Below are 27,460 nucleotides of genomic sequence, written 5' to 3' on the forward strand. Positions count from 1 at the left end.
GGCGGGCGGGGGCGCGCGCGCGCGGGCGCGCGGGCCGGAGGCGGGCGGGGCCGGGCTGAGGGAGCGCAGCGCCGCGCCGCGTCGCGCCGGGCCGGTGAGCGCGCACGCCCCCGCCCCGCCCGTTTCCGTTCGCCGCTGCTCGAGCTCGGGCCTGTGGAGCAGGAAGCGGCGGCAGCGAGACCCAGCGCAGGCCGCAGGTACCGGGGGGGGCTCTCCGCCGCCCGGGGAGGGGCGGCTCGCCGGCTTTCTCCCCCCTTCGCGGCGCCGCCGTCGCTGCTGTTGCCGCCGCCGCCGGGTGGGGCCCGGGCCCGCCCGCCCCCGCCGGGAGCCCGCGCCGCGGCCTGCGGGCGGGGGCGGACGGGCCCGGCCGAGTCTCTCGCCGCCGCGTCCGGGCGACATCGCGCGCACAAAAGGGGAGGGCGTGTGCGGCGGCCCGGCCGCCCCTCCGAGAGCCCCCAAGTTTCCGGGGCCGGTAACGGGGCCTTTTCCGGGAGCGGGGGAGGGGCGGCCGGGCTGGGGCGCGGCCCCGGAGGCTCCCCCGCTGGAGCCGCCCGCGCCTCGCCCGGCCCCTCGGCGCCTGGGCCGCGGCGGGGACCCCGCTCCCGCCAGCTCCGCCGTAGGCGGTGCGGAGGCGGCGCTCGTCCCCCACCCCGTCGCTCCCCCCCCCCCCCGCCGTGGGGTGTGACACGAGTGGGCACCGGGCGGTGGGGGTGACCCGGCTGACTGGCAGCTTGTTGTGGTGACGTCACCCGGGCGCGCGGGAGGCGCCGCCACGCCGGAGCGCGGAGTCGGGCCGCGGGGGTGAGCCGGGTCCTCGGGCCGGGCCGCGCCTGCACGCGTGGGTCGCCCGCGAGCCCCCCGTGCGTCGCACCGGCTGCGCGGGGTTGGCCGGGGGCGTTAGCTCCCGCGGAAACGCTTCCCGGTTTCTGCTGGTGTTTAAACTTGTAGCTAGGGGAGAAATCGCCTTTCGGGGTGTAACTGCAAACTTTTAGTTTTGGTTTTTTGCTGTGGCCGCAGCCGGTGCCGCCTCAGCAGGCCGAGGGCACGCGGACGAGTGTGTAGCGAAGAGCTCGGTTTTGGGTTAGAACGCACTGTTAGCGCGATCGGCTTCGTGTGGCCCAACAGCCTTACCTTAGACGGACGATTACCCAGCTTAAAGTTGTACGCTACCTAAACCTTCTTTGCCAGGAAACCCTTTCCTTCAGGGGCGAGAGGAGCCTCGAGACTACTTCAGTTGCGTTTGGCTCTAAAGAAAAAACCCCCAAAACTTACAGAGGTTTACAGCGCTAAAGTTATTACAGAGACTCAGGACAAAGTATTGTCCCCAGTCAAATAATGCCTTGACTACTTTGATATTCCTTTAAGTCTGTCTCTGCGAGGTGTCTGGAATGGGGATTTGTTTGTTTTTAGTTGCTGCCTCATATCCAGCTTTTGTTTCTGTCCCGGTACAGTTCACCTGTTTGTTGCAGGGAACTCTTCATGAGCAGTGGTTCCCACCCACTCTTTCTGTATGTGACAGAGGATTCAGAGAAAACTAAATCCTCAGACCTACGTAGGGCATGTTAGGTTTGTTGTTGCCTTCCCCCCCCCCCCCCCCCCCCGAGTTTAGACTAGGTAACAATTCTGCTGTCTGTGATTTTAAAACAGTGCGCTTCTTCTAAAAGCAAACTTTTATGACCCTCTTTTTATCTCAGAAATCTCAAAAATTAGTTTTACTTGTCCTAAATGTTGTTTGTGACTCAAAGTATTAGATTCTCCAATGGCTTTATTTTGAGATTTTTTTTTTCTTTTTTTCAGTAGGGAAATATGAAGTCTCACCCTCCTTGAAATGATTGTTTGTCAAAATATTTACTTTGTGTTGAAGGCTCTTCTAATGCATCTGTGTGGCCCTTCTCCTGCCCTGTTCTGGCCTTACCCAGGTCTCCAGCCACACAGCACTAACATTTCTGTTTCAAATATGCAGACTAATTCTGGCTCCGATTTGGACCAAGGTTGCATGTTTAAAAAAAGAAAAATTGCCATTAGCCTTATTTCATTTTAATTAGTTCACTGGAATGCTTAACAGCATATTCAGCATAAATGCTTGACATAAATTAATTTTAATGGGCGATTTGTATCATTTAACACTAGAATACGTGTTGGGGTTTTTTTTTTAACAATTTCTGAAGATATAAATGCACCTTCACACAAGGGGCAAAAGAAATTCAGTCAGAGAGCTAAGCTGAGCAACCCTTATGTTATCCCTCCTAGTTCACCAAACTCACGCTCTGGCCGAGTGCCACAGCAATTGAGCGCCAGAGGCGGGGAGTTCTCTGAGCCAGGAATTGACAGTAAAAACATCCTAAATGATCTTAGCTGCCACCAGGATGTCGGACTAGTGATGGCTCTTCAGATAAGCAAATTCCAAATAAAAACAGTTGGATAGTTTGGAGGGGCTTAGAAATACTGTCGTCTTTCCTCATTTCTTTAAAGGTAACTCTTGTTTTTCCTGCTTTTTACACTTCATCTTTTTCTCTCAACTTATTTGAATTGCCCAGAACCCTGTTGGCTTGTCTTTACACCATTTCTGTGGTCCACTCAGCCCTAGAAATTTCAGACCTTGACTACTACCTTCTCACTAGCCTGTTGTATCTTCTCATTCAGTCTCTCTGTAACGTTTTATTCTCTCCTGCTGTGATATCATCAGGTTCTTTCCAAGTCTCCACTCAGACGCTATCTTTTACTTTCTATACTGAACTCTAATCTGGCTCATGTGTTATTCCACACCCATTTAAACTCTCATGTACTGCTCTGTTGCCTTACGACTTGTCTTCAAATGCAGTTTAGCTAATGTGGAGGAAAAGTTTAGTCAGTGAGTTTGAGGAAGTTAGCATGTCAATAAAGGCTAGCCAGCATGCCCTTTAAATCTTAAATTGATCCGTGATGACTCTGTCCTAGTAAACAAGTAATAAGGGTGAAACCCCATAATACAGAATAGTGCTGTGCAAAATAAATGCACCTAGTGGCAGCTTACCTTCATTCCCAGGGATACAGCTATGCAAACGCACACATCTGAGTGCACGATGAAAATCCTCCGCTCCTTGCGTGTTGGTGTGATCCCTCTCCTGCAACGCTGGACACTGTATAAATAGCTAGGTAGCTAAGTAGAAAGAAGTAGTTGCTTATTACTTGCAAGATCATCTCAAAAATAAGCACAAATATCCCAAAGACTGTCTCCGGTACGCTGGTTAAGTTATCGTTGCTTTAAGCCATTTTACACCACTGTTATAGGTGTCCAGGTGCCTTCTGGCCTTGATGTGGTCTCTGTTCTCACCTCGTTCTGAACTGTGAACAAAAGCATAATTGGAGTTGGTAGAGCAACTCTGATCTGTCCACCCTCTCTCTGTCCTTTTCCTATCACCATGTTTTCGCTTGAGAAGGACATTTGAAACAGTAAAAGAATTAAGATGTCCATAGACCACCTTTTAATTAAGATATTTGTCATCTACTGTTGCATACACACAGCTAACAGCCAGTCCTTCCGAAGTGAATCATCCAATTAAACTAATCAGAACAAGGTTCACAGTCTTTCTCTGACCAGCCTTCGTGACCAGGGTCCCTAGTAGAAGGAACAGATGGAGAATCACTAGTATACCTAGTAAAATTGGGCAGTATACCCACAACGATTGTGAGGTCTTTCTTTCCTCAAGCTCTGACAGTTTTGGTTTTTTTGTTTGCTTTTTTTTATTGTTGTTTTTAATCAGAAACAGGGCTGAATTCAATCTGTTTGCTCAGTTGATTAGCAGTGCTTTGCAACAATAAATAGTTCTGTCTCACCTGACTGTGTACTGACTGATTGAGCTGTCACATTTGGAGCAGATCTCTAGTGTGGATGTGTACAAAGTGATTCCTCCTCCTCATCTTCACAGTTTTGAGGAAGGTTGTCTTTGTATGTGTCAGTGGTTTGAAAGAACTAGCAGCTCTCCAAGTACCAGTTATCTCTGTTTGCATTCTTTGCTAATGTTTCATTTTTCTTATATTTTACACCTGGAGGCTCTTTGTTCTTCACCTTCGATCTGCTCTGTTGAAATTGTGTGAGATGAGAAGGCCGTCTTACAGTAGGATCTTGACGTGGTACTGACAAGGTGAATTGGCTCATTTTTTGGACCTCAGTTCAAAAGCTGTTTGGAAAGGCTGGGTTCCACTTAAACCACAGCAGAACTAGGCTTCTGCGCTTGAAATTGAAAATGTTGTTGGGAAGATTTTAAATTATACCGTGGAATGTTGACAGATGAGAATGAGCATGCAGTTTGGGATAAAGAAAGTATTAGAAATAAGAATACAGCCTTCAGAAGGTTCAAGTCATGAAGTTGACCAGAAAAGTAAATAGGAACGTGAACTCTGGCAAGTCAAATGAAAAATATAAGGACCTGCCAGGAAGACTCTGAGCAACATCATACTAATAGCAAAAAAAAAAAATTCTTTTCCAAGTACATCAGAAGCAAGAAAGTTACTGGAGTCTGGAGGGCCAATAGATGATGATGAAGTGAAAGAAATATTTGATGATGGAGCCATCAGTAGAAAGTTAAATGACTTATGTGCATTCTTGTTTACTGTGGAGGAGTCCAAAGAGGTTCCTATGCCAGAAATTCTCTTTATGGGGAACAGGACTCATTGGAAGATCTGTCTCTGCTTGAAGTGTCAGCAAATAAGTTTTTAGAGCAAAATGATAAATATAGTTACAAAATGCCAAGACCAGATGGTGCTTGCCCAAGGGTTCCAAAGGAAACTTGGGGATGAAATGACCGAATTATTAATTATGCTATGTAACTTCTCTAATACCTTGAAGTCAGAGAAGTAGAAGATGGCTTACAAGGTAGCAGTTCTTAAAGATAGTTCAGCAGGATATCACAGAGTTCAATGCCTTTTTTAAAAATAAATTCTGAAAAAAAAAAGTAGACAGACTAAGAACGTAAGGTGGGAGAAAGTCAACATGGCTTTTGCAAAGGAAACAGTGCTGCTTGAATCTACTGGAGTTTTTGAATGACTTGACAAGCACAGAGAAGGGAAGGTTGGGACAAGAGAAGAATAGCGATCTGTGTTGCACCTATACTCTTCAGCATACTCATAAATGATCTGGTGAGAAAGGTGTTAAGCAGTAAGGGAAGAAAAGACAAGAGCTGACTAGGAAGAATTGCAGCTCGGCCTTCTGGCACTGAATTACAGGCAGTAAAATGTCAAATGAAATTTGTTCCAGGTAAATACAAAGTTGGGGGGGAGAAATCTTAGTTTGTTTATGCACCGATGGGGTGAAAGCTAATTATCACCACTTAGGAGGAAGAGCTTGTCATAATTCTGTGAAAATGCGAGTTTAATGTTCAACAGTGATCATATGCGCATGTGTGAGGGGCTTTGGGGAAAGGAGTAAAGCAGAAAACAGAGGATAGTATCATGGCTCTCAGTTCTTAGCACACTGATTACTGTGGTTTTCTGTGAAGGAAGATAGACTTTGAGATACAGTGCAACTGGAAAAGCAAAGAAGCTGAAGAAGAATGATCAGGGATAAGGAATGGATTCCATACAAGGGTTGCTTAAAAAGATTAGAACCCTCCAGCTTGGCAAAGACATGACTGAGCACAGTCTGGACTAGATCGAAACTGATGGTGGCTCTTCCGCAGTCTGTACTGAGACTGCAGAATGCAGCACCGCAAAGTGCTTTGAATGACAACTATTTACGTGGCTTCAGAATCAAACAGATTAAATCACAGAAGAAAATGCTATCAAATGGGCTGTTGAGCACAAAGATTAAAAAAACTAAGAATACCCCCAAGTTGGAAACTGAGAAAATACACTTGCAGAGGTATCAATGCATTTGCTCCTTCTTTTACTCTCTTAGTCCTCTGAGATACCTGCGTGTGTCAGGCAGGGTGCTGGACTTGATGGGTGTTTGATCCAAACTAGTGCAATCTCAACAGATGTCTTGTGGTGGGAGAAGAGGAGGAACACAGGTCAGAGCATCAGTTATGGGTACAAAAAGATGGTTGTCTGGAAGAGTTGGTGTTAGTTTTGCTTGTCCATATGTGCTCCTGCTGCCAGCTACGGGGCAGTGGTGGGTGCCTAAAGACAGCGATCTTGCCCGACCAGAACCTGCCTTGTTCAGCGTGTGGGCTCCCTACACCCTCTTTGACATGCTGGAGGTGTCTGGGCAGAGAGGATACCAAGGAAAAAAAAAGTCACAAATGCAAAGCATTTTGCAGATTGCACACGAGTGGAAATCCACAGATCTACTATAATTACCTCAATATTAAGCCCTAATCTCATTTTGTGCAAAGTAATCTTGGGACTCGGTGTTGCGTAAGAGAAGTGCTCTCGTAAGTCATCGTACCTACAGATAACAAAGATCTAGTCAATAGGGGCAAAGTAACAAGAATGTTAAGTGAGGGTGGAAGGACAGCAATGGCAGGCACAGGTCCTGAGGACAAAATACTGCTTTCTGCCCCTGTAGTCCCAGCTTTGCCTTCAGCCTTGGAGAGGGACTTGTCATGGCATATTAAGGCAGGGGAGAAATGCTGGAATTAGTCTTCTTCCCTGGGTTCTGAAATGGCATTAATTTACTAATTATATAGAAATAGGGAGGTGAACAGCATAGGGGTGAACTTTGCAGATAAAGAACAAAGAAGACTTGTAGTAGACCAGGAGGATCTTGCTAAGTTTGGTGTTTGCAAAACAGGATGCATGGTGACAGTGTTAAGACAGAGAGTTTTGCTTGCACATATTGCTGTTTTAGTATCTAACAATTTTGGCTTAAACAGGCTTAAAAATGTTTCAGGAACCTCCTTTTGCGATTATTTTCCCTAATCAAGTGTTGAAAGTGAATTAAATAACCCAACTTGGAAAGGAAATGAAGGCATCTGTTTGTTTGCACTTTAAAAACAATGCAAGAAAGCCCTACAGATGAAATAGGAGCAAAATAGAAACTGAAAGTAGAAAATGGAAAACAGAAGCTCAAAAGCATGAAAAGTAACTGGGAGAAAAAGGGAGGACAAAGGGAAACCTATGACTAAGAAATTATGGATCTAAAAAGTTGAAATGTGGTAGAAACAACAAAGCCTTGCTATCTGCCCTGCCTGCCTTTTGCTTTGAACTGGGCTCATTCTGTGTGCCCTTGTCCTTGTTTTACAGACTGAATGCTCAGGCCCCAGCTTTTCTCACCGCTGCTGAGGATCTTAGAGAAGTGTCTGGAGTCGTTTTCCTTCTTGGTTGCATCTCTTCCAGATTGTCCTTTTCCCAGTTCTGCCATAGTTGTTCTACGCCTGGACGCTGTTCTACAGTTTAGTCATCCGTGTTGCCCTGCTCTGAGTCATTTCCAGTTCCTTTATAGCCTTTTGACATGAGGAGGATCACAGCTGCACGCAGAGTCAAAAGGTGCAGGCGTGCTTGTGGATTCCTACATCAGCTTAATGATTTCTGTTTTGTTCATTTTTTCCTAGTTCTTAATACTGGAAATTTAAATTATTTTTAGCTCTTCAGAGTGTTGAGCTTGTATTTTAAAGGAATTAACTATATAACCCTGAAATACTGCCCTTGAGTAGCAGTGATCAGCTCCCAGTCCATAATTTCATATAGGAAGTTGGATTTTACCTTGTGTATCACTTCACATTTACCTATTTCAAATTTTATTGCTTAGGCACAGAGTCTGTTAAGGTTCTGAAATTCATCACAGAAGCCCTTGCCTTTATTACGTGAACATCTTGGCATCATCAGTAAATTTTGCTGTATTGCTATTTTTCCTCGCTTTTTCAGGTCATTTAGGAATGTCGAGCTGTGCAGGTTCCACTGGTGGTCTTCTGTGAGAGCTGAGCATTTATTTCTGTCTGGTTTCCTATCTTTCGCCAGTTATTTATCCATACACAGGGAACTTCCCTGTAATCAGGTATTTTGGTTATCTCTCTAAATTTTTTTAAAAAAAAAAAAAAAAAAGGTTGAATGGTATTGCATGCCTAATCTAACCAGACTTGGTAATTGACACCTCTGTTTTGATACATATTTCAGCTCTGAAGATCTCTGGCCTGAGAGTGGAGGGGGTTTATGTAATATTTTTTTTCCAGAAAGCTCTTTACATACTGCAGCAGTTTAAGGAGTTTGAAAAAATGCTAATATGCAGTAATAATAAAGAGAAGTAGGACAACCTTAATGATTATAATCCCATCAGACTAAGACATCAATCCCAGGTACAATAATGGAATAAGTAACAAAGCATTCAGGAAAGAATTAAGGCAATGTCACTCAACCTGGACTGGGGGAAATAGAAACAATTAGTGTTAATTGTTTCAGTTTGGTTCTTAAGTACAGGTGTTCATCTTAGCCTTCGGTTAGCACTTGACAGTAATTGCATGTCATTTTCAGTGAGAAACTGAGTCAGTACAAGATCAATATGGTTCATATTAAATTTAGTAGAAAGGGGACAGCTTTAAAAGGCAAGTGGAGACTCAAGTGAATCTGTGTCTAGCGAGAACACGAAGGAGTTAGCTCTTGGGCTGTATTTCTTACCAGTCACCTGGAAGAAACAAAACACCAGTATGAAGAAATTTGCAGAGGCCAAATAAATAAGGAAGTGACAAATAAAACCTCATCACTGATGCAGAAAATGTAACTAACTGCTGGAGCAAGAAGCATGGTAGGGGATTCTCTGTTATCGCCTGTTTTGAAGTCAAGATAGTCCGCACTTGAGTTAATGCAAGGAGTGAAATGTGTACTGGGGAATGACCAACCTGCTGCTTGTTTGCATTTGAAATGCAGCTCAAGGTGTGGTTCTCTGATACGGTGTGAGTGGATATAACAGCACACCCTTGTCAAAACGAGGGTGTCCCTGTGGGCTCCAGCTCCTGGGGCTTGTGTTGCAGCAGCCCTTTGGGGCTGTGATGGATGATGTGGGAGGGGAAGGTACACAGTGCTGTGCTGCTGGGCTTCCAAGGGCCCTCCTGGCTGAAGCACTTCACAGTGACACCTCTACCACTTTGTTGGGAGCAGCCAGCTGATAGATCAGCCAGTCACTACTGTCAAAGGTGTAAAGGTATTAAAAACAAACAAGCAAACAACTCTATGCTAGGATGCTTCAGTCTGGAAGGTCTGTTATGTGGGCAGCAGAAAGAGGGTGAGAGAGGTAAACTGTTCACTCTCTTTCCATTTCGGAGTTAGGACGCGGTAAAAGAAACTAATAGGGACAATCTTGAATTTGAAGGAAGTGGCTTTACACACAATGTGTAATTAAGCTGTGGGAACTCCCTCCAACAGGATGTTGTGAGTGCTGGAAGTTTACATGAGTTCAAAGGGAGTCTGGACAAGCTCATGGAAGAGAAATCTGTTTGAGGTTACCAAATTCATGGGAACCACATCTGACCCAAGAAGCTCCTGAGCTGAAATGGTTGGAGCCTGGAGAGTATGGAGGGGGAAGCTTCTCATTCCTTTTTCCTCTTCTGCTTTTCTGTAGGAATCCACTCCTAAGCTGGTCCTGAATGCCAGGTGCTGAGGTGGAGAGACCTAAGTCCCAAGCCAATCTACCCATTTTTATATGTGTGTAGACCTGTAGTGAAGGACAGTCTGTGAGTCTCTAGATGTAGGAAGTGTAAGTTTAGCAACAAGGGACAAGTTGGTCCCCTGGTCAGTGTCCGTGCTGGAGTTGCTTGCAGGACACAGTGCTGGGTGTAGAGGGTCGCACAGGTCATGGCTTGGGTATTTTGTTAGCAAAAGATAGTGTGTCTGTTCCTGGGTGTGTTTGATCGCACTCTGAGGCATCATTCCCATAAAGGACCGGCGGGTGGGCTGTACAGGGAGGGAGAGCAAAGCAAAATGTTTTGCTCTTTCCTCTGGTGGTTAGAAATCAAGAAAATTTATCAGAAGCAAAACCAATTTTCTTCTCTGAGAGTCAGATGAATTGTAAGTTGTCATACAGGATTTATCCTGAACAAGAAAGCAAGGGCAAAGGCTGTCATTTGATAGGATGAATCCAGCTTTGAGATTTCACATGATATCTCGGATTAGACATACCATGTCCGCATGACACACAACACGGATCTAGTACTGACTGCCGATTCAGGTTTCCTCAAAAACTTTGCACTGGCAGGCTTTATGCTGGATGAGGGATCTCCTGCCCTATCACAGCCATCGTAGAGGCAGCATAAACAACACACTGTGTGCTTAACTGAAATGCATTGTATGTCCATGCCAGTTAAGCACCAATTTTGTACTTTTGGATAACTCTTTATGACTGTATAAAATTCATCAGTCCTTAAGTGTTCACCAGGGCTGGCACTGAACCAATGTTTTAAGACCTAGTGCAGTTAAGCTGACACTGCTTCCAGTTGTGGTGATGTGGTACAAAGACGCTTGAGCTGGTTATTTGTGGAGTTAGCTGAGACCTGGTGAGGTTTATTAGCTAGGGTTGTAACACAGCTATACTGCTCCCCATTTAAAGCTGGCTCTGGAAATGTACAGGTATGTTTGCAAAGCACTTTTCCCAAACTAGTAAAACTTGCCAGACTTGAGGATGGTTAACGCACAGTCTGAATAAACTGCTAGCAGAAAGCTGAATGCTGTGCTTGCCCTGTCCAAGGACCTTCCTGAAGGACCTGTGTCCAGTATTTTAATCCCATTGGATACTATGCTGACCTTCTGTGTAATTTTTTCAATTGTACTTCAATCTTATAATAGAAAATGTCTGTTTCACTGTGGATTACATTTAATGTGCAACATCAATAGCCTGCTCTGTACTTTGCCAGCTTTGGGACTTTTTTCAAGTGTTAAATTTCATATGTAACCCTCCAAAAAAAAAACCCAGCAGATAATCTTTTTCTTACCAACTGCTCCCACGTAGTGCCATAGTTGGAAATAGGTCTATTTTGCAGTACTGTCAAACTGCTTTATGTGCTGCATGCTGTAAAGAATATAAATATAGTTGTTTCCCAAAGGCCTTGTTAGCAACGCTTTAAATAATGTGGCTTATCAGTTTATGAATGCAAGTGTCCACAGGCAAATTTGCACAGAATTAAGTAAATTTCAATTAGTGAAATAAGCTGTGTTGACTGTCTCCTTTATAGTGGTGACTGCATTCATGTTTTTAGTGTTTGTGTTCCAAATTCTGATGTCTTCAGAAAAAAAGAAAATAAATAAGTGGTCACTTGCAGCATGTTTTGGTGTATGTAGTTCTTCCAGGATCTTTTAGGAGCCCTGTAGCAGAAGCATGGGTTGTATCAAACTCCTTTATGTGATTGAATCACCTTTTTTCTTTTTTTATTTTTTTTCTTACTCTTATTGCAGTCCCATGGCTGTTTGCTACCCATTTTGCAATGTCTGTAAGAGGTGAATTGGGGTCATAGTTTCCTTTGCTTCACAACTGTTGCTATTTAAGAGCATAGCCCATCCTGTATGGGTTATGCGGAAAAAAAATAGCATGATAGCACACATAGGCTTATGTATGCTCAAAGGAGCTGATTTAAGGTAGCATGAATAGCATTTCAACAGTAAACTGCAATGTTTCTGACATTTGTTTATACATACTTTCGCTAATGAAAAGCATAGTGGAGGAAAAAAAATACTAAATGTATAGTTGCTGGCATTTTCCATTGGGATTTCAACGGAGGAGAAGGTTGAGACGCTTGCCTCCTGTTGGCAGTTAAACAGCTGGGAGATGTGGGAATCCTGGATTCTGCTCTAGAGGAGGGTGGATTTGAGGGGTTACATCCTTCTGCCATCCTCCTCCTGGCCTGTTTGCCTGTCTCCTCCCCATTCTCTGCTCATGGTCTTTGGACCATTTCCCCCACGCAAATGCTCTGTATTAAATCTCAGTTTTTTCACTGTCTGTATACAGCTGCCCTAAAAGCAGACCTATTTGCTTTTGGGCTAATCTGCTTTTGGCTCCAAACTGTTTTGGTAGTTCTCAGTTTTGATGCCAGACCTTGTTAAACAGCCAGAAGAAAACTGGGAAAAGCCTGCTCATCCATGTCCTCTTCATCACTGGAGTCTTTGGGGAAACTCATTCCTCCTCCCCCTCAAATTTGAACAAAAGTGAGTATATTTCAGGTCCTGGTGCAGAGGCAGTTCTCCCCTGTGGTAGGTAGAGGGCAGGGCTTGACTGGTCGGGGTGGGGGACACTCGATTAGGGCTTCATCTTGTGATCCCTCATCCTTGTTCTTGTTCCTCTTGCTGCCCCAGGGCAGGGCTGACTGAATGAAGGGGGAAATGAAGCCAGTGAGAAGAGTGCCAGCCTGTAATTCGCTCAATAGCAGACTGTTTAAGTGCTGAGTGTGGAGGAGTCAGCAGCAAAGCAGTCTTTACAAGGTTTCAAAACCCTTGCTTTCCAACATTTTGGTTTTAAGGACTTCAGCAAGATTAGGTGGGAAAGAATTTAAGGGATGTTTTCCCCTCAGCATCAGAAACATTATTAATGGTCCTGCTGAACTGCTTCTGCTGAGTTCTTGCTAACATATGCAGTAATCCAGACCTTTTTGACAAAACTGTGCGTTATACAAGGGATCTGCCCATATGGCATAGCAGGCAATATAAAGTTGGTAGTAGCTGATTGGTAATTGAAATTAACTCTAGTCGGGATACCTATGTGATTGTAAAGGGCTGTTTCTTCCACCTTATTACTTTCTCCAGGATGAGATCCAGAGCGAGACAGGCAAACCTGGCATGTTTCTTACCAGCTTATCCAACTTCAGAATGTCAGTAGCTTGTCCACAATCCTCACTCGTGCTGTGTGGCCTTGGGATTTGCAGGAGAGGAGGCACTGGAAATGTTGTTCCTTGGAAAAATAAATAGTGTGCTGAAGAGAAGAGGCAAATTCCATTGCAGTAAACAATAATACTTGAGGGGGGAGTACATTTAAAACATGGAAATAATTAATTTCCCTATTTCTCATTCTTCTGGAGTATTTGCTAGATTTTCTTAACAAGCAGGGCTTTATGCTGCATAAGTCTTGGAGCGTCACTGCACTTAGAAATAGCAGCCTCGTGTAACAAGGATATTAGTGTGGCAACTCTCAGCAAACAGGAGCTCCTTGTGTTGTAACCTCCTGTGATGTTAGTGGGATTGAGTAAACAATGTCTAAAGCTCTTGTAATACCTGTGAAAGGCACTGGCCTAGGCTGAGGAAATGTCATAATTGAATCTCTTCCATTCAGATGAGTCACTTGAGTCATGTTGTGAGAGTTTCCACTTTGAATCTAGCAGACGAGCTGGTTTTAAGAATCCTATAAATGCAAAGAGGGGAGGAGTGGTTCATTTAAGAGTAGGAAAAATTGCGGATCTGTTATCTTGCTGCCGAAGACAGCACAGATTCCCCCAGAAGATTGCTGCAGCCATTCTGTTACACTAATTGGCATAGCATATTTCTTCCTAAATGTTCTGTGTGCATCGTCAGTGATGCTGCTCCAGCAGCTTTCTGGATTTACTGGTCTCTTCCTGCTCTATGCATTGCATAAAAGGATGAATGTGTAGTATTTGTGTTTGGCTAAAATGAGGTAGTGGTAGCTTGGATCTGGTCTATTTGTAATATCCTCTTAAGTAGTTCATATAGTTTTTTACCTCTAAATGTAGACACATACACACTGGTGACAGGCTGTAGTGCAGCGCATACTAACTTGCATGTAACGTAAGTACTGTACATCTTAAATGAAACTTTTTAGGCTAGCAAAGTGCTTTTTGATTGATGTCAAAACATATTGCTGGCCTAAATTTGATGTATTTCCAGGCTTCAGAATACTTGATTAAGAAAACCAGAGCATGTCAAAATGCAGCAGAAAGACCCAACTGCTGTGAATGCTGTTAGTGTTGTCCTTGTGATATGCACCAGTAAGATGTAGCTCCGTTCTAAGCAATCAAATTTTTTCTCTATTGTACTATGAAGATGTTGCTTTTCTGAGTATTTGCCAGACCTGAAAATCCCTTATAGCTACCCACTGGATAGGAACGTATTTATTTTAACTAAAAATAATTAGCTAAAAGATGCCGATATGTACACTGAATCCTCTAAATTAGGAGATTATTATTGTAAATATGCTTAATGCACGGATTACGGGATGCTGTTGCCGTGGCCAGATATCTGCTAAAATTTGAAGAACAAATGTGGGGGTTTTGGACATGTAGCACCACTAGAACAATTTCCATACACACGGAGACCTTCAGCGATACAGACAAGATGAATCTGTCATGAGAAGAAAGCTGGGTGCAGGCCCAACAGCAGTGTTCCATCCTTGAACATCCACATGTTGAATAGAAGTGAAGTATATTGTTCTAGCAGCAAGTAAAGGTTCAACCTCACCAGCAGAGAAGAAAGGTCAAGTACCATAAGGCTGTAAAGTTCATAACCACTAATGTAAGGAAGAAACAGGCGGTTGTGATGTTTGGTGACTTCCTCCCAAGGTTGATGGAGGGGTCTGTCCAGTGGTCAGACCTGACATCCTGAGGCATCTCTGTCTACCCAGCATTTATAATCTGAGCTGTTTCTGAAAATTCGTTGAGGTCCGAAAACAAGCTAGCCTCAGCCTTTGCTGCATGCCCAGGGGAACGCTTCAGGTAAGCAAATCAAAAGCAACTCCTAGGACTTTGGAGGCAAGTGAAAGCTTCAAGGATATAAGCAGTGATCTTTGTATCCTGAATTGAATTTTATACAATACATTTGTTCCGGGGACACTATGCAGACGGAATTCTTCTGTGGTAATGCTCTGGAAGGTGAAACTAAAGTAAAAAAGATGAGGATGCCATAGTTCACCAAGAAAAGATAAGGTGGTTGGGGCTTTTTGTGAGCATCTTGGCAGGATCCTCTAGAAGTTGGTGATGAGGGAATTTTAATTACCTAGATGTTCGATGTACTAGACGGAAGGGACTATTCAGCAGGTTTAAGATGTCCTGGTGACTATCCTGCACATAAAAGACTGTTAGCAGGGGAGAGTCTCATGGGGTGGATCCTAAACAGTGGGAAGGAGGTGGTTGAGCATACCCTGCTGGAGGGCACCTTGATTGACAGAGTGGTCTTCCACGTTGGGTCCAAATAATGTCAACAGATCTCAGGAAGGATCCAGGCAGGCAGAGTTTCGTGATAGGCTTTTTTCAGGAAAGAGTGAGATCAAATAAAACTCCTGAAATAATTTTTATTTATATATATATATATAATTTTCAAGCTGTTTTGTTAGAGAAAGGTTTATAGAAAGCATTACATGAAATTATGATAATTTTTTTTTTTTTTTTTTTTTTTTTTTTTTTTTTTTTTACAGAATTGCAGTTTTCTTGTAGACCTTAGGCATAGGTATGTAGAAGCCAAAGCATAAAATGAGATTCAACTGACAAGGAACACTTAAAAAAAGAAAATGAAGTGGTGGAAGTATTTAGAGGAAGATAAAGGAAGAGTTAATCTGATAATCCACAGAAAAAGACAGTTATCCATAGGTGATGCCAAAAAGGTCACCTACCCTAGGTGCTATTGGAGGTAACACAAGTGAACAAGGGCCAGAAGCCCAGCCACTAGCACAGCAGGGGGAAGAAGGGAGGATACTGAGGAAGGACAGGTTATCCCATTTCATCATCCACCTACTTTGTCTGCAGTGTGGTTTCATCAATGACCTAGATAATTTTCTGGGAGTCATGATTATTAAACTTGCATCTGAGAAAGGGTGTGATTAAGCTGGAGGACAGAACTAGAACTTGGAGGTAGAATAAAACATCAGTCAGAGGAAGGATAAATAAAAGCATGACAGTAGAACGTTCAGCTGTGTGAATAGAAAGCAACTTACTATGTAGCGGTCCTAATGAAAAAGATCTGGGAGTTATCATGAATTAAAAGCTGAATGTATCAACAGTGTTGTCTTCTGGGAAGGGGAAAAAAAAAAAAAGACATCCACCTCCAGTAATGTGTTTAAGCAACAGTATATCCTGGAAGATCAATAAAATAATCCTTCAGCTCTAGTTAATGTTGGTAAAGCCCTAGGTGAAATACTGGATTCAGCTTTTGGGCTCCATGCTTTGGTAAATTTGTGCCAGTTGGACTGTGCCCAGAAGGGAGCAACAGGAAAGTCTAGGAAATATGATTTACAGAGAAGGCTTGAATAAACTGGAATTGTTTTGCCTGAAGAGAAGGCATGTATTCTCAACTGCTCTAGGGGAAGGGAATAATCTATTCTCCTCTGCCCGTGACAAATAGGATAAACAGTAGTGGGCTTATATTACATCAAAGAAGGCTGAGGATACACATTGGGGGAAATTTTCTCATAGTAAATATTGGGGAGCACAGGAGTAGATGGCTTCAGAGGTTTTGTAGGACTCAGCATTACAGTTTTTAAGGGCAGATTAGACAAAGCTGACAGTAGTAGAACTTGTAAGTAGTTGATCTTGACTTGGTACAGAGGACAGATGATTTCCAGTTCTGTAAAAATCAAACACTACCATTGCTAGAAAGTATTCAAAACCATCTAAAACCACTGAAAGAAAACCTTTTTAAAGCTTGGATCATTTTAAACTTTCCACAAATGTAAAAATAATCCCAAATCCCTAAGGTAAATAACTTGAATGTGTGTACACATATATTCACAAGGTGAAAGAAGCTCATTTTAGAGAGAGATCTGGGTTACTTGAGCAGTTGTGTCTGACAAAGGTGTGCTCTACAAGTCCTTGAGCCCTTGCTGCTTGATGGGCTGAAATGGTCCTTCTCTGTTTGCACCTGGAGCAGAAGTGCAGAGTCTCTGTAATATCCACTGCTTCTTCACCACCTAATAGTACTAAAGGTTGCTTGTAGATGGTTAGTTTTACCTTTTTACTTAATTTCATAAAGCAAGAGAAGAGGCGGAAAGGAGAAAACATTTTTGCTATGTCTTTTAATTCTCTTCTGTGCTTCTTCGAGCCCTTCTGCCCTCACCAGCAGCCCTAGTCATCCTCATAGAGCTTTGTACTGGGATTGTCATGGCAAAAGTTAACTCACAAGGGTGCTCCATCTGGTATTTTGGTCATGCAATGGTAGGTATTATGGTGGCGTTGCTGTTTGCTCCATTTCCAGGAAGCTTCATGGGATGACTAAGCAGCTTCCCCTGGAGTGCCTTCCTGTTATGGAGACGAAAGTAGTTATGAGTCTGTCCTCATTCCAGTCCCTCGTAGCCAGGTCCCTCCCTAAATCTCTGGCTTGTTCCTGCAGTGGTCACAGATAAATGCCTAGGGAAAAGAAAGAAGAGAGCAGGCACATATATAGTGCTTCCCAAAGTACTCTCTCAGTCTCAAAGTACTTTTACTATGGGGATTTTCTAAGGCAGATGTGGTTTCTGCATTCTTTAACTCATGCAGGAAGCTTCTTCCATGTACTTGCCCAGTCTCCTTTAGGCCTGTATAAATTTCTTGTGTCCGCAACATCCTCTTGTTGGAGTTCCCAAGGCCCATTGCCTTCTGGTGGGCTTGAACGTTTTTCTACTGTGTAGCACTCCTCGCATTTGTTTGTGGGAAGCGATGGTGATCAGTCAATCCCTATCCATACTATATGGGCTACTTGTGACTTTGTAGAAATTTGCCAAATCCAACTCAATCATCTCTTTCTGTCCCACCCTGACTCTATGCTTTCACTAAACTTATTCAAGCTTTCATAACATCTTTTTGAGGCCAAAGTTGCATGTGAGCAAGCCACAGATTTGTACGGTGGCCATATCACTGTTCTGTTCCCTTCCTAGCAGTTCCTGCTATTTCATTTTGTTCTTTTTGACTGCTACCAAGCTCATGTTTCCAGGAGCTTGATACTTGACCCAAGATCTTGCTCATGAAGTGTAATCATCAGTTTAGAGCCCCATGTGAAGTTTGGATAATTTTTCTCTTTGTGGGCCTTATTAGATATATATTTACAGCGAACTATCTGGAATAACTTCATATCATTAACAAACTGTCAGCTCACTGTTCACGCTGGTTTCTGTGTTGCCAATATCAATACATCGAACAGCAGGGATCTGTGTGGAGCACCACAGTGGTGTCTCCCTCTGTGTCTCCCCTTTACTTCATCTAAGCTGATAGCAGGCAAAATAACCTGATAACAGTGATGTCCAGGAAAGCAGATTGAGGAGTGGGATGTGTACTTCCAAAATCCTTTGCAGTGCGGTGGTTGTAATTCAGGGAACAGGCTGGTTACCTTGGGATCCTGCTGTTGGTGCTCTGACGTGGGAGCAGAGTGCTCCTCAGTCCAGCTAACTTCTACACAGCTTCTGGCACTCTGTAGTTAAGACACCTCAGCGTGACAAGAAAATGTTGCTGCCCTCGAATTGAAGCATCTCTGATTACCTAAAAGACATTTTTCAGAAGGTGCTCTCAGACAGAGCTGCTTGCTCACTCGCTGTCTCTGGACATTCCTATCTCAGCCTTTAGAATAGGTAAAGAAATGCTAAACCAGGCTGATCTCCTCTCCTTTCTATTATTTCTGCACCCAGTGGCTCACCAGTGTGTTGACAAGTCCTGGGGAATATTTTTCTCAAAAGGATGGGAATTTGAACTTGTGCGATTCCAACTTGTGTGACCTGTCTGTGTCTCTAATGGACATGTAGACCCAATTTAAAACTTCTTATTAATTGGAAATTTAGTGGTTGTTAATTATTAGCATCTCGGTTAAAAGCTGCAGCAGAAGAATTAATAAGTTGTCTTTTGTTTTTCAGCTATGGCAGCCATTCGAAAAAAGCTGGTTATAGTGGGTGATGGTGCCTGTGGAAAGACCTGTCTGCTGATTGTATTTAGCAAAGACCAGTTCCCTGAAGTGTATGTTCCCACCGTCTTTGAAAATTATGTAGCAGATATCGAAGTGGATGGAAAGCAGGTATGTGTACACTTCTGTAACAGTCAAAATGAATTTGCATTTCTTCAGAATAGCATGGAGATCTCTACACTTCTTTAATAAGTGGTTAGTACACATGCTTAGTGCTTATGTTGTAAATATGTTTTTAAATATTAAGCATGTTCCTGTGGAAGAAATATTGGCCTTGCTAGAACCTGCTCATATCCAATGTCTGTTCAACAACCTATTTCCAAACTTTAAAAGTTGAGATTCTAAAAAACACACAGTTATTCCAAGTAAAAAGTTGCAGTAGGTGGGAGGGGATGGAACAATTCCAAGACATGCCTACATGCTGAGGACACTGGCCTTTGGAATTGCGTAGTGGAGTCCCTGTTTTGACAGGGACCTGGTATTGTGATTAACAAAGACTAGTTCCTGGAGAGAGTCTTTTTTCATACTCACTCCTGGCAACGTGCAGGATCCTCTTCAGAAGAGATGACTGACAAAGGGATTTGATTTTTGTAGTGTCCATCAGCATCATCTGTCCCACTTGTCTGAAGGAATGCAATTCTTAGCAGCCAAGTGTACCCACAGCTCACTGAGCTTCATTTTTAGTTTGTACTTCAGAAAATTAATCATTAAAATATTTCACTTTAGTTTTAAATATTTTGAAAATCAGTTTTCAATCTGTGTGACCTCTGAGTCCCTTTGTTTGCCAAACAAGCAAACATGCCAGACACCTGCTCCAAGAGGCAGTTTTCAGAAGGCTGCTCTCTGAACACCAGATAGGTTGCCTCCTTCATTTATGTCACACAAGGTGGCGTGTGATGTGCAAAATTGTCACTTTCCAGGATACTCCGGAAGCACACAAAGCAGAAACTTTGCACCTTAAAAGCTCAACTATTTTCAGACCCTTTTAGGCAGCCATGGCATATGTCTGTTTTGTTACAGTAACCACACAGAACTGACCTCAGTGCCTGCCGCGGGTCCTCATGTCAAGCATGTTTTTTGATGTTGACAGTGCTGAGCTTCCCTGTCTCACCCCTTGCTGCGACATGTGCCTTTGCTCTGGGTTCAGGTACAGCCAGAACATCTTTCAGTCAGTTCTGGCTCAGATGCAGTGACAGACTGATTGAAACTGCTCAGTTTCGATCCTGATTTGAGCAAAAACTTTTTGAGCTAGTTTTGGGCTTGATGTTAAATTTGATTTCCTACTGTTACAGGCATGGATTATGTGTGGTTTTAGTCATGCTCTTTGAGTCTAAAAAGAGCTTTTCTCTCCCATGATACGAATGGATTAAAAAAAAAGTACTTTTAGACTAATATTAGAACATGTTTTCCCCCCAGGTTGACTGTTTCTGCAGTTTCTATATTGTATCTTAGACTCTAAGGACTATTGTTTAAAATATGTATGATACCAATTTCTCTCTCTTATCACCTAGTCAAACTTCCTCATTCCCTTCTGCCTGAATCTCTGCATCTCTAAATGGCTTGAACAGAGAGTCGTGCCCTATCAGCTGTATGCAGCTGGTATCTAAATAAAAATTGCATGAGCAGCTTGAGCAGTGCATTTTCTGTTGTGGAAATGTCAGCTGAATTTTTTTGTAACTAGATGACGTACTTTATCTAAGCACTTTGTCTTCTGAAAACTTGATTACAAAAGTTTGTAGGAGAGTTCTGTTTGACAGCCACTTACATCTGTCTTCATAGAAAAGCATTACCGGAAATGTTCAGAAGCCATGTGAAGACAAAATAGCGATGGTACGAGATGTGGTTTTTTTAGGTAGAGCAAAGGACCTGATTTCAGTGTCATGTGAGGGAACCCTCGTCAGACGTATCTGTAAAAAATATGAACGTTTGCCACAAAATTCACATTTGCAAATGCAGATGCAGAGGTGACTCTGAGAGGAGTATTTCTGACTGAAATACAGAAGAATTTTTTTGTATATGCATGCAACTAAGGCTTTGTATCTTCACAATTTAACCAGACCATTGCATTGCATGTTCAAGCTCACATTTGGGTTCCAGTTCCGCCCATCTGTCTTTATCTGAGCTGCTGTGGACTTCTTTCCTGTAATTTTTGAACGTAAGAGCTTAAACAAGAAGAAACCCGCTCCGTTGCAAAGGCAGGTGCATCAGAGAATCTCAAGCTAGAGTATACCTTAAGATCTTGATTCTAGTTTTTAAATTTCCTAGTTTAAACATTGGCTATTCCTTCTGCAGTTTTAAACAATCCTATTGGGATATTCTCCCCTAGCTCCACTAAGTAAAAATATTGAGAACATTAGCTACTTTACTCAGTTCTTAGTAACAAGATACTTTATACACAAATCGGCTTTATTTCAAAGCAAATTACAAGTGTAAATTTCTGCTGTGATGGAGTTTTAATGAATTTGTGCACAAGTAAGTACAACCTTGACATTTCTTAGTCACTACAGGTTCCAGCTGTAAATGAATTGAAGATGTGCGTAATCCTAAAAGCATATACTTAGAGAGTCCACTTTCACTGAAAACTGGTATTTTTGGAATGTTTATCACAGAGATTCCCAGCCCTTTGGAGCCAATTCCCTTCGATTCTTCCATCTTGCTTTTTTGCTGGTAGCTTTTGTGTCCTTTCAGAGAATTGACACTGGTCATGGATATAAAGAAAAGTCTCATAAGATGCAATAAATTGAATTTTGGAGTTATGGAATGTAAAATTTCTAACAGTTCTCCTCTGTCAGAGTGGTTTGTCTTGTAGTCTCCTCCTTTTGAGTGGTGTTAACAGAAATATTTTATCCACTTCTCTTGGGTTACTAGCTTCTGAATCAAAACCTCCCTGGTGATCTGGGTAACTGCCTTAATCTTTCTTCTGCAGGTTGAGTTGGCTTTGTGGGATACAGCAGGACAAGAAGACTATGATCGACTTAGACCGCTTTCTTATCCAGATACTGATGTTATACTTATGTGTTTTTCAATTGATAGTCCTGATAGTTTAGGTAAGTAGATCACTAATTGAATCAGAACTGCATCTCTGTGTCGCTGTATTCCCCTTGGAAATTGTGCTGTAAAATACATTTTCATGTGCTGTAATGATTGAGAGCATTCCTAGTTTCAAAATTCATGCTGGTTTGAATGTATAGTTTTCAGACATTAAGATCTTAAAGGAACCTGTATTCTTCAACTATGCTGAGTGGCATTTTGTAAGCCTCAGCAGCACGCTGTGTTTACCCAGGGCTCTGCTGCATAATTTGAGCAACACGTAGCAGGGAGGCAGCTCCCTGGCCTAGATCAGCACCCCCACACCGGCAACATTGTCTGGTGGGCCAAGGCAGCATGCTGGTGTGCTCGTCCTTTGGGAGGTGCTGCCTTGGTGGCCCCAAGCAAGCAGGAAGGCTGTAGCTGCACTCTGCTGTGGCCGGGAGCCCTCTGAGTACATAAGGTGTCCACTGAGTGGCATGGCCCACCCAAGATTTGATTTTACTTTACTTTTTTTTTATTTATCCTTGAAAATTGCAGGTTCTTATACACTCGAGACCACACTATATCCAGGAAAATAGAGAAACTTCCTTTCTATGTAAATGGGAAAGCTAGCTTTCACTAGCTTTTTTAATCCCTTCCACCACCTTCACCCCCTCCTTTTATTCAAGAGAGATCAGCTTGAAACACTCTGAGTTATTAATCCCAAATAGCCTGGGGTTTTTTGCTCTCTGCTTCGTGGGTGAAAAACATGAGCTAGAACTACACTGGAGGGGGGCTTGCACTGAAAGGGGGGTGGCTCTCTCACTGGTGGAAATGATCAGAGGCTGGAGATTTATACTCTCCTAGTCTGCTTTCCAGTGTCTTATTTCTACGACTCAATGTCTCTGGAACTTTGATTTCTGTCCCTTTAAAATGGTAATTACTCCATCCATCCAGTGTAGTCTCCTAAAATGGTAATTACTCCATCCATCCAGTGTAGTATCCTAAACAAATACATTATGATAGCACTTTCTTAAGTGAATTTGTGTAAAAATTCCCTTATCTACTTCTCATCAGTGGGATTTGTTCACTAGTGGCTATATTTGTGAGGTTTCCTATTGGAACACAGATAATGTTAAGGTAAACCTTTAGGCACATCGATTGTGTGTGTGTATGACCAGCTGTACACAGACAAGAACCTTCTGTACAGTGACTGACTGGTACTTGCTTGTAACTGGTCAAAATTATGTCTGTGTCTTGGGCAGCTCCTAGCCAGGAAAAGTGAGAGACCCCTCTGCTTTGTCTATTAATGACAGGTGTCAAATTATTTTAACTGGTGCCCACAAATGAGATACCAGTTCTCTCTTAAATGTATTAAACCACTGAATCCTCTGGAGTTTTCTGCTGCCAGGGTGATCACGGTCACTGCAAGTTGTCCTTACAGAGGCTTTTTTACTACACCTCTGATCTGTCTTATGGATGAACCCTGCCTTCCAGAGTTGTGTCTTAGGAAGAAACAAGAATGAGACAAAAAGGATCCAGGAAGCACAGAAATGCAGTTAATGGAAGGATTAGTCCTGAATGCAGCTACCACATGGTAGCTGCAGGAATGGTTGAAAAAATACCATTCCTGCCACAATTCACAGAAGGTTTGAGTAAATCAGCAAACAAAATATTCCTTAAGATGTTACAGTGGTGTTACAGTCTGACTGGGGTAATGTTTGATAGCTGCTCAGTCTCATTTCTTGCCTTGCCTCTGAAGGGTAGCAGCCATTGAACAGGCAGTTGGGTGTGAAAGTGTCTCTTTAGAAAAATCAATGGCAGCTTGATATCTTGGAAATCCTGATCTCGCTCTTCGTTGCTTCCACCTGATCCTGTGTTTAGAGACATCTTTCATTGTCTTTGTCTCTCTCCAAAACGATTTGAGGTTTAATTGGCAGCGGTGCTGTGGGCACGCCTGGTATGGTTGTAAACAGCTATGTACAAGGTTTGAGCTGTGCTCGCTTCTACTGCTTGTGCTGCTCCCCTGGCAGCTGGAGAGCTAACTGACCTCACCTCCCTGGAAACAAGATGGGTTACTGAACCCTGGAGGCAGGGGGAGAGGGGTTTAATTAAGTCAAGTCTGATCTTGGCCATTTTTCCTCCCTCTCCTCCTTCCCTGCTCACCAGTATCAGGGCACCTGTGTCCCTGGGAGCAGTGGAGGGAGCAGCCAACTGCCAGGTGGCTCTTCAGGTGTGCAGGGTCTAGAGGCTGGCACCCCCTGAGTGCTCCAGGTGCAGCTGCGGAATTGCTGTTTTGGCTGTAGTGCAAAAACTGGCTTCAAAATGCTTGTCTAAGTTGTTCTTTCAAGCAAGAAAACAATGCCATAATAGTTAATGTCTCTTCAAAAGCTGAATGGAATTTTGTAAAGATAAAAAGGGGTTATGTAGCCCTCAGGTACATCCACTGGTGAATCTCAGATGTCTGAGAGCTTCTGAAAGCAAAGCCGAATGTTTTGGGCTGTTCAACACTTCCTGCTGTATAGAATTTATCATGGTTTTGCTTTTAAAAGCCCTCAAGTGTTCCATTTGCAGCTCCATTTTAAAAAAAAGTCATGTAGGGAAGTTATGTTAGGAGGAAAAAGTTTCTTGTATATGAGCACAAATTCATTTGCTGCAGATAGGGAGAAATGGCAAATCTGCAAATGACTTACACAAAGTCTTTGTTTCTGTGCAGCTGTAATTGGTGTACAGAGCAATGTTTCTGCTACAGTTAATGGGAGAGTTTGGGGTGGTGGTTTGATGTCGCTTTTTAAAAGGAAGAAGTGATGTAAAAACTTACGCTTCAGGGTTGTGCCCATCTTTAGCTTCTGGAGATAAATAAAATGTTTCTCTTGAAGCAAAATATTCCATAACTCTCTACTTCAGAATTCTGTGTGCTGTTCTTTGAAGTACCTTATGCTAACCCTTGTCAAGGAGCTACTGAGAGATGTAGGGAAGCCAAGAGTTTAGGTGTCCTTCAGCCTTAAAATTACCATAGACAGGCTTGTCTTTTTTGGTAATACCAGAACAGGTCTATTTGCTTCCCAAATTAAGAGTAGAAAAAAGGGCATCAGTGTGTATTAGCAAGCTAAAACCACTCAGGCAGCAGGTGTAGAAGCTTTAAAATAAAACTTTCCCCAGAAGTGGGTTTTAGTACAGTCATACTTCTTTTTTTTTTTTTTTCTTTTTTTTTTTCCCCCAGAAAACATCCCAGAGAAGTGGACCCCGGAGGTGAAGCATTTCTGCCCCAACGTGCCTATCATCTTGGTAGGAAACAAGAAGGACCTGAGGAATGACGAGCACACAAGACGAGAGCTGGCCAAAATGAAGCAGGCAGGTTCCTTTCTGGATAGTCTTACAATAAATGAAGAAAGCATATAGTGGTTGTACCAGAGCATGAAATGGGCATCCGCAGCTTGCTGCCAGCTTCCTATGGGCTGCATAATGAACACTTATGCCAGCTCCTATGGGCTGCATAATGAACACTTATCCGCGACAGAAACCAGAAAGTATATATTACCTTTAATTGAGGGTTTCTTTTTTCATATTTGGAGATTTAATTTTTAGAAAAAGGCGTTCTCAACAATGAAAATGGCTATATTGGGTTACTAACAGTCAGCTGCTCTCTGTGCTGGAGAGCTGGGTCCCTGACGTAGAAAGGAATTAATTAGGAGACATCAACACATCAAGACATCAGTGCATGCACACTCGAGTTGTTCTTTATTTTGTATGTTCAGGATGTGAAAGGAAACAGTTTTATTGGTTGGTGTTTTGAGGTGATAACCGCAGGTGCTGTAGCTCATTCCTGAGCCTATCAGTAGGTTTCATTTTCAGATCGTGTCTGAAACCCCCATCTTGGGTATGGGACTGCAGATATTCTGCTCTGTCCTGGAATTTTTGCTCCTGTTGCATAATATTTGGTTTTACACAAAAGACTGAGGCATTAATTTTGGGATTTGTTCATAGGCTTTTGTTACAATTGTGGCAAAGAGTTGCATAAATGTTTCCTCTGAAATACACAAACTTTTGCAGAAGTTTCAAAGGGTCTTGGGGCCTTTAAGCTCAGAAGTGTTAGAAAATCGATCATGTCCTCAAGCATTGGCGCAGTATGCAAATATACACCCTGTCTGTGTAATCCAGGCCGAGGTGCATGCTGCATCTTGAGAAAATAAGCAAAGTTTATTTTAAATCTGCCTTTATTTAAAGTATGGCTCTTGGGAGCAATTAATTATTAATTAACCAATTAATTACATGCATTTAATCAGAAATTCCTTTGCCTTTGTTGGGAAGCTGGGTGGGAAAGGGAAGACGGGTGTGCGTCGGTGTGGCTTTGGATTGTTCTCACCTGTTGCTTCCGTGCTGTTACAGGAACCTGTCAAACCCGAAGAAGGAAGAGATATGGCAAACCGCATTGGTGCATTTGGGTATATGGAGTGTTCGGCAAAGACCAAAGACGGTGTGAGGGAGGTTTTTGAAATGGCCACTAGAGCTGCTTTGCAAGCCCGGCGTGGCAAGAAAAAGTCCGGGTGCCTTCTCTTATAAAGTGTGGCCAGAGGAAGATGGCCAAAGCAGCACCCTGCACTTGAGTAATTTTGAAGTGCTGTTTATTAATCTTAGTGTATGATTACTGGCCTTTTTCATTATCTATAATTTACTTAAGAGATTTAAAAATCGAGTCATCTTGCTACCAGTATTTAGAAGCCAACCATGATTTTTATAACAATCTGCATCAAATTCATCTGTGCACCCAAGGTTAACCTCAACATTCCTCTAACAAACCTTTTCTGCACTCACAGGATATGCCAGGCGCTAATTGAAGACAATTCTCTATCTTCTTTCTTCTCTCTAGAAAGAGAAAAAGCTGTCAACACAGAGGATTGGTCTGTAACTACTTTATAACTAACGTCCTATTCTAATTGAGTACAACAGTTACATGGCTGTATGTGGCACCAAGTGTAGCTTCAGTGCTATCACATTTAGGAAGATCTGATTTTCATGGCTCAGTGGTGTACAACATTAGTTTGAAAATGTGATCGCTCTGAAATGACCAAGTCCCATTCAGCTAAGGAAAAGTGAGGGTTCTGTGGTTTCATGTTAGTTACCTTTTAGTTACTGTGTAATTAGTGCCAGTTTAAATGTATGTTACCAAAAATAAATCTATTTACCCCAGCTTAGATGTAGTATTTTTTGTATAATTGGATTTCCTAATACTGTTACTTGTAACCTCTGCGTTAAGGTGTTCTGGGTTTTTTAAGAAACTGTATTTGAAAATAAAGTCCGATGGAAAGCAGCTGATCCTCTTCCCCTGTTCATTTGTAAGAGTCTGACCCATTTGAATGATTGGAGTGGTCTGCACACCTAGGAGGAGATTTTTCCATGACGTGCCGTAGGGATGAGAAAAGACAGCCTGCTCGCACTCAAAGCTTCTGAACTGTTCAGTTGCCTTAAGTTCATTGCTGGACCCAGTTTCAAAACAAAAAAAAATGAAACTTTTTGTGTAAGTTTGGTTACCATGTAGTGATCAGACTCCTAACCTGTGAACTTCTTGCTGTTCTGCAGCCAACTAAACTCTTTCTGTATTTTCATTTTTCCAACAACTAATAGAATAAAGGCAGTTTTCTAAGCTCCCTGTATCCTGGTGTCTGTATTGCTCACTCTGGGTTTTTGGCCCAGCGTCTGACAGCCTGAATCAGAAATACCATTTTTGATACAGCTGTGATAGGATTCGCTGAGCAGT

The 27,460-nt window shown here is 42.8% G+C and overlaps 1 protein-coding gene across 2 annotated transcripts; it reads left to right on the forward strand.

The window, feature by feature from the left end:
- Positions 1-62: 62 nt before the first annotated feature.
- Positions 63-27,356, forward strand: RHOA (ras homolog family member A). 2 transcript variants are annotated; one of them, XM_075514508.1, is made up of 6 exons: positions 63-197; positions 7,783-7,912; positions 18,647-18,804; positions 21,620-21,740; positions 24,926-25,056; positions 26,092-27,356. In XM_075514508.1, exons 3-6 carry the CDS (start codon positions 18,649-18,651, stop codon positions 26,263-26,265), a joined length of 582 nt encoding a protein of 193 aa, XP_075370623.1. In that variant the 5' UTR covers positions 63-197; positions 7,783-7,912; positions 18,647-18,648; the 3' UTR covers positions 26,266-27,356. The 2 variants fall into 2 exon arrangements, with proteins under 2 accessions (XP_075370623.1, XP_075370622.1); XM_075514507.1 differs by lacking the exon at positions 7,783-7,912 and having other exon boundaries at positions 69-197.
- Positions 27,357-27,460: the final 104 nt, after the last annotated feature.

This window comes from Mycteria americana, chromosome 11 (assembly GCF_035582795.1).
Source record: "Mycteria americana isolate JAX WOST 10 ecotype Jacksonville Zoo and Gardens chromosome 11, USCA_MyAme_1.0, whole genome shotgun sequence".
In the NCBI taxonomy this organism is placed as follows: domain Eukaryota; kingdom Metazoa; phylum Chordata; class Aves; order Ciconiiformes; family Ciconiidae; genus Mycteria; species Mycteria americana.

Coding starts and splice junctions, on each gene's coding strand:
- RHOA (XM_075514508.1), top strand. CDS start 18,649: ATGGCAGCCATTCGAAAAAAGCTGGTTATAGTGGGTGATGGTGCCTGT. Junction 18,805..21,619: donor TCGAAGTGGATGGAAAGCAG/GTATGTGTACAC, acceptor TTTCTTCTGCAG/GTTGAGTTGGCTTTGTGGGA. Junction 25,057..26,091: donor AGCTGGCCAAAATGAAGCAG/GCAGGTTCCTTT, acceptor GTGCTGTTACAG/GAACCTGTCAAACCCGAAGA.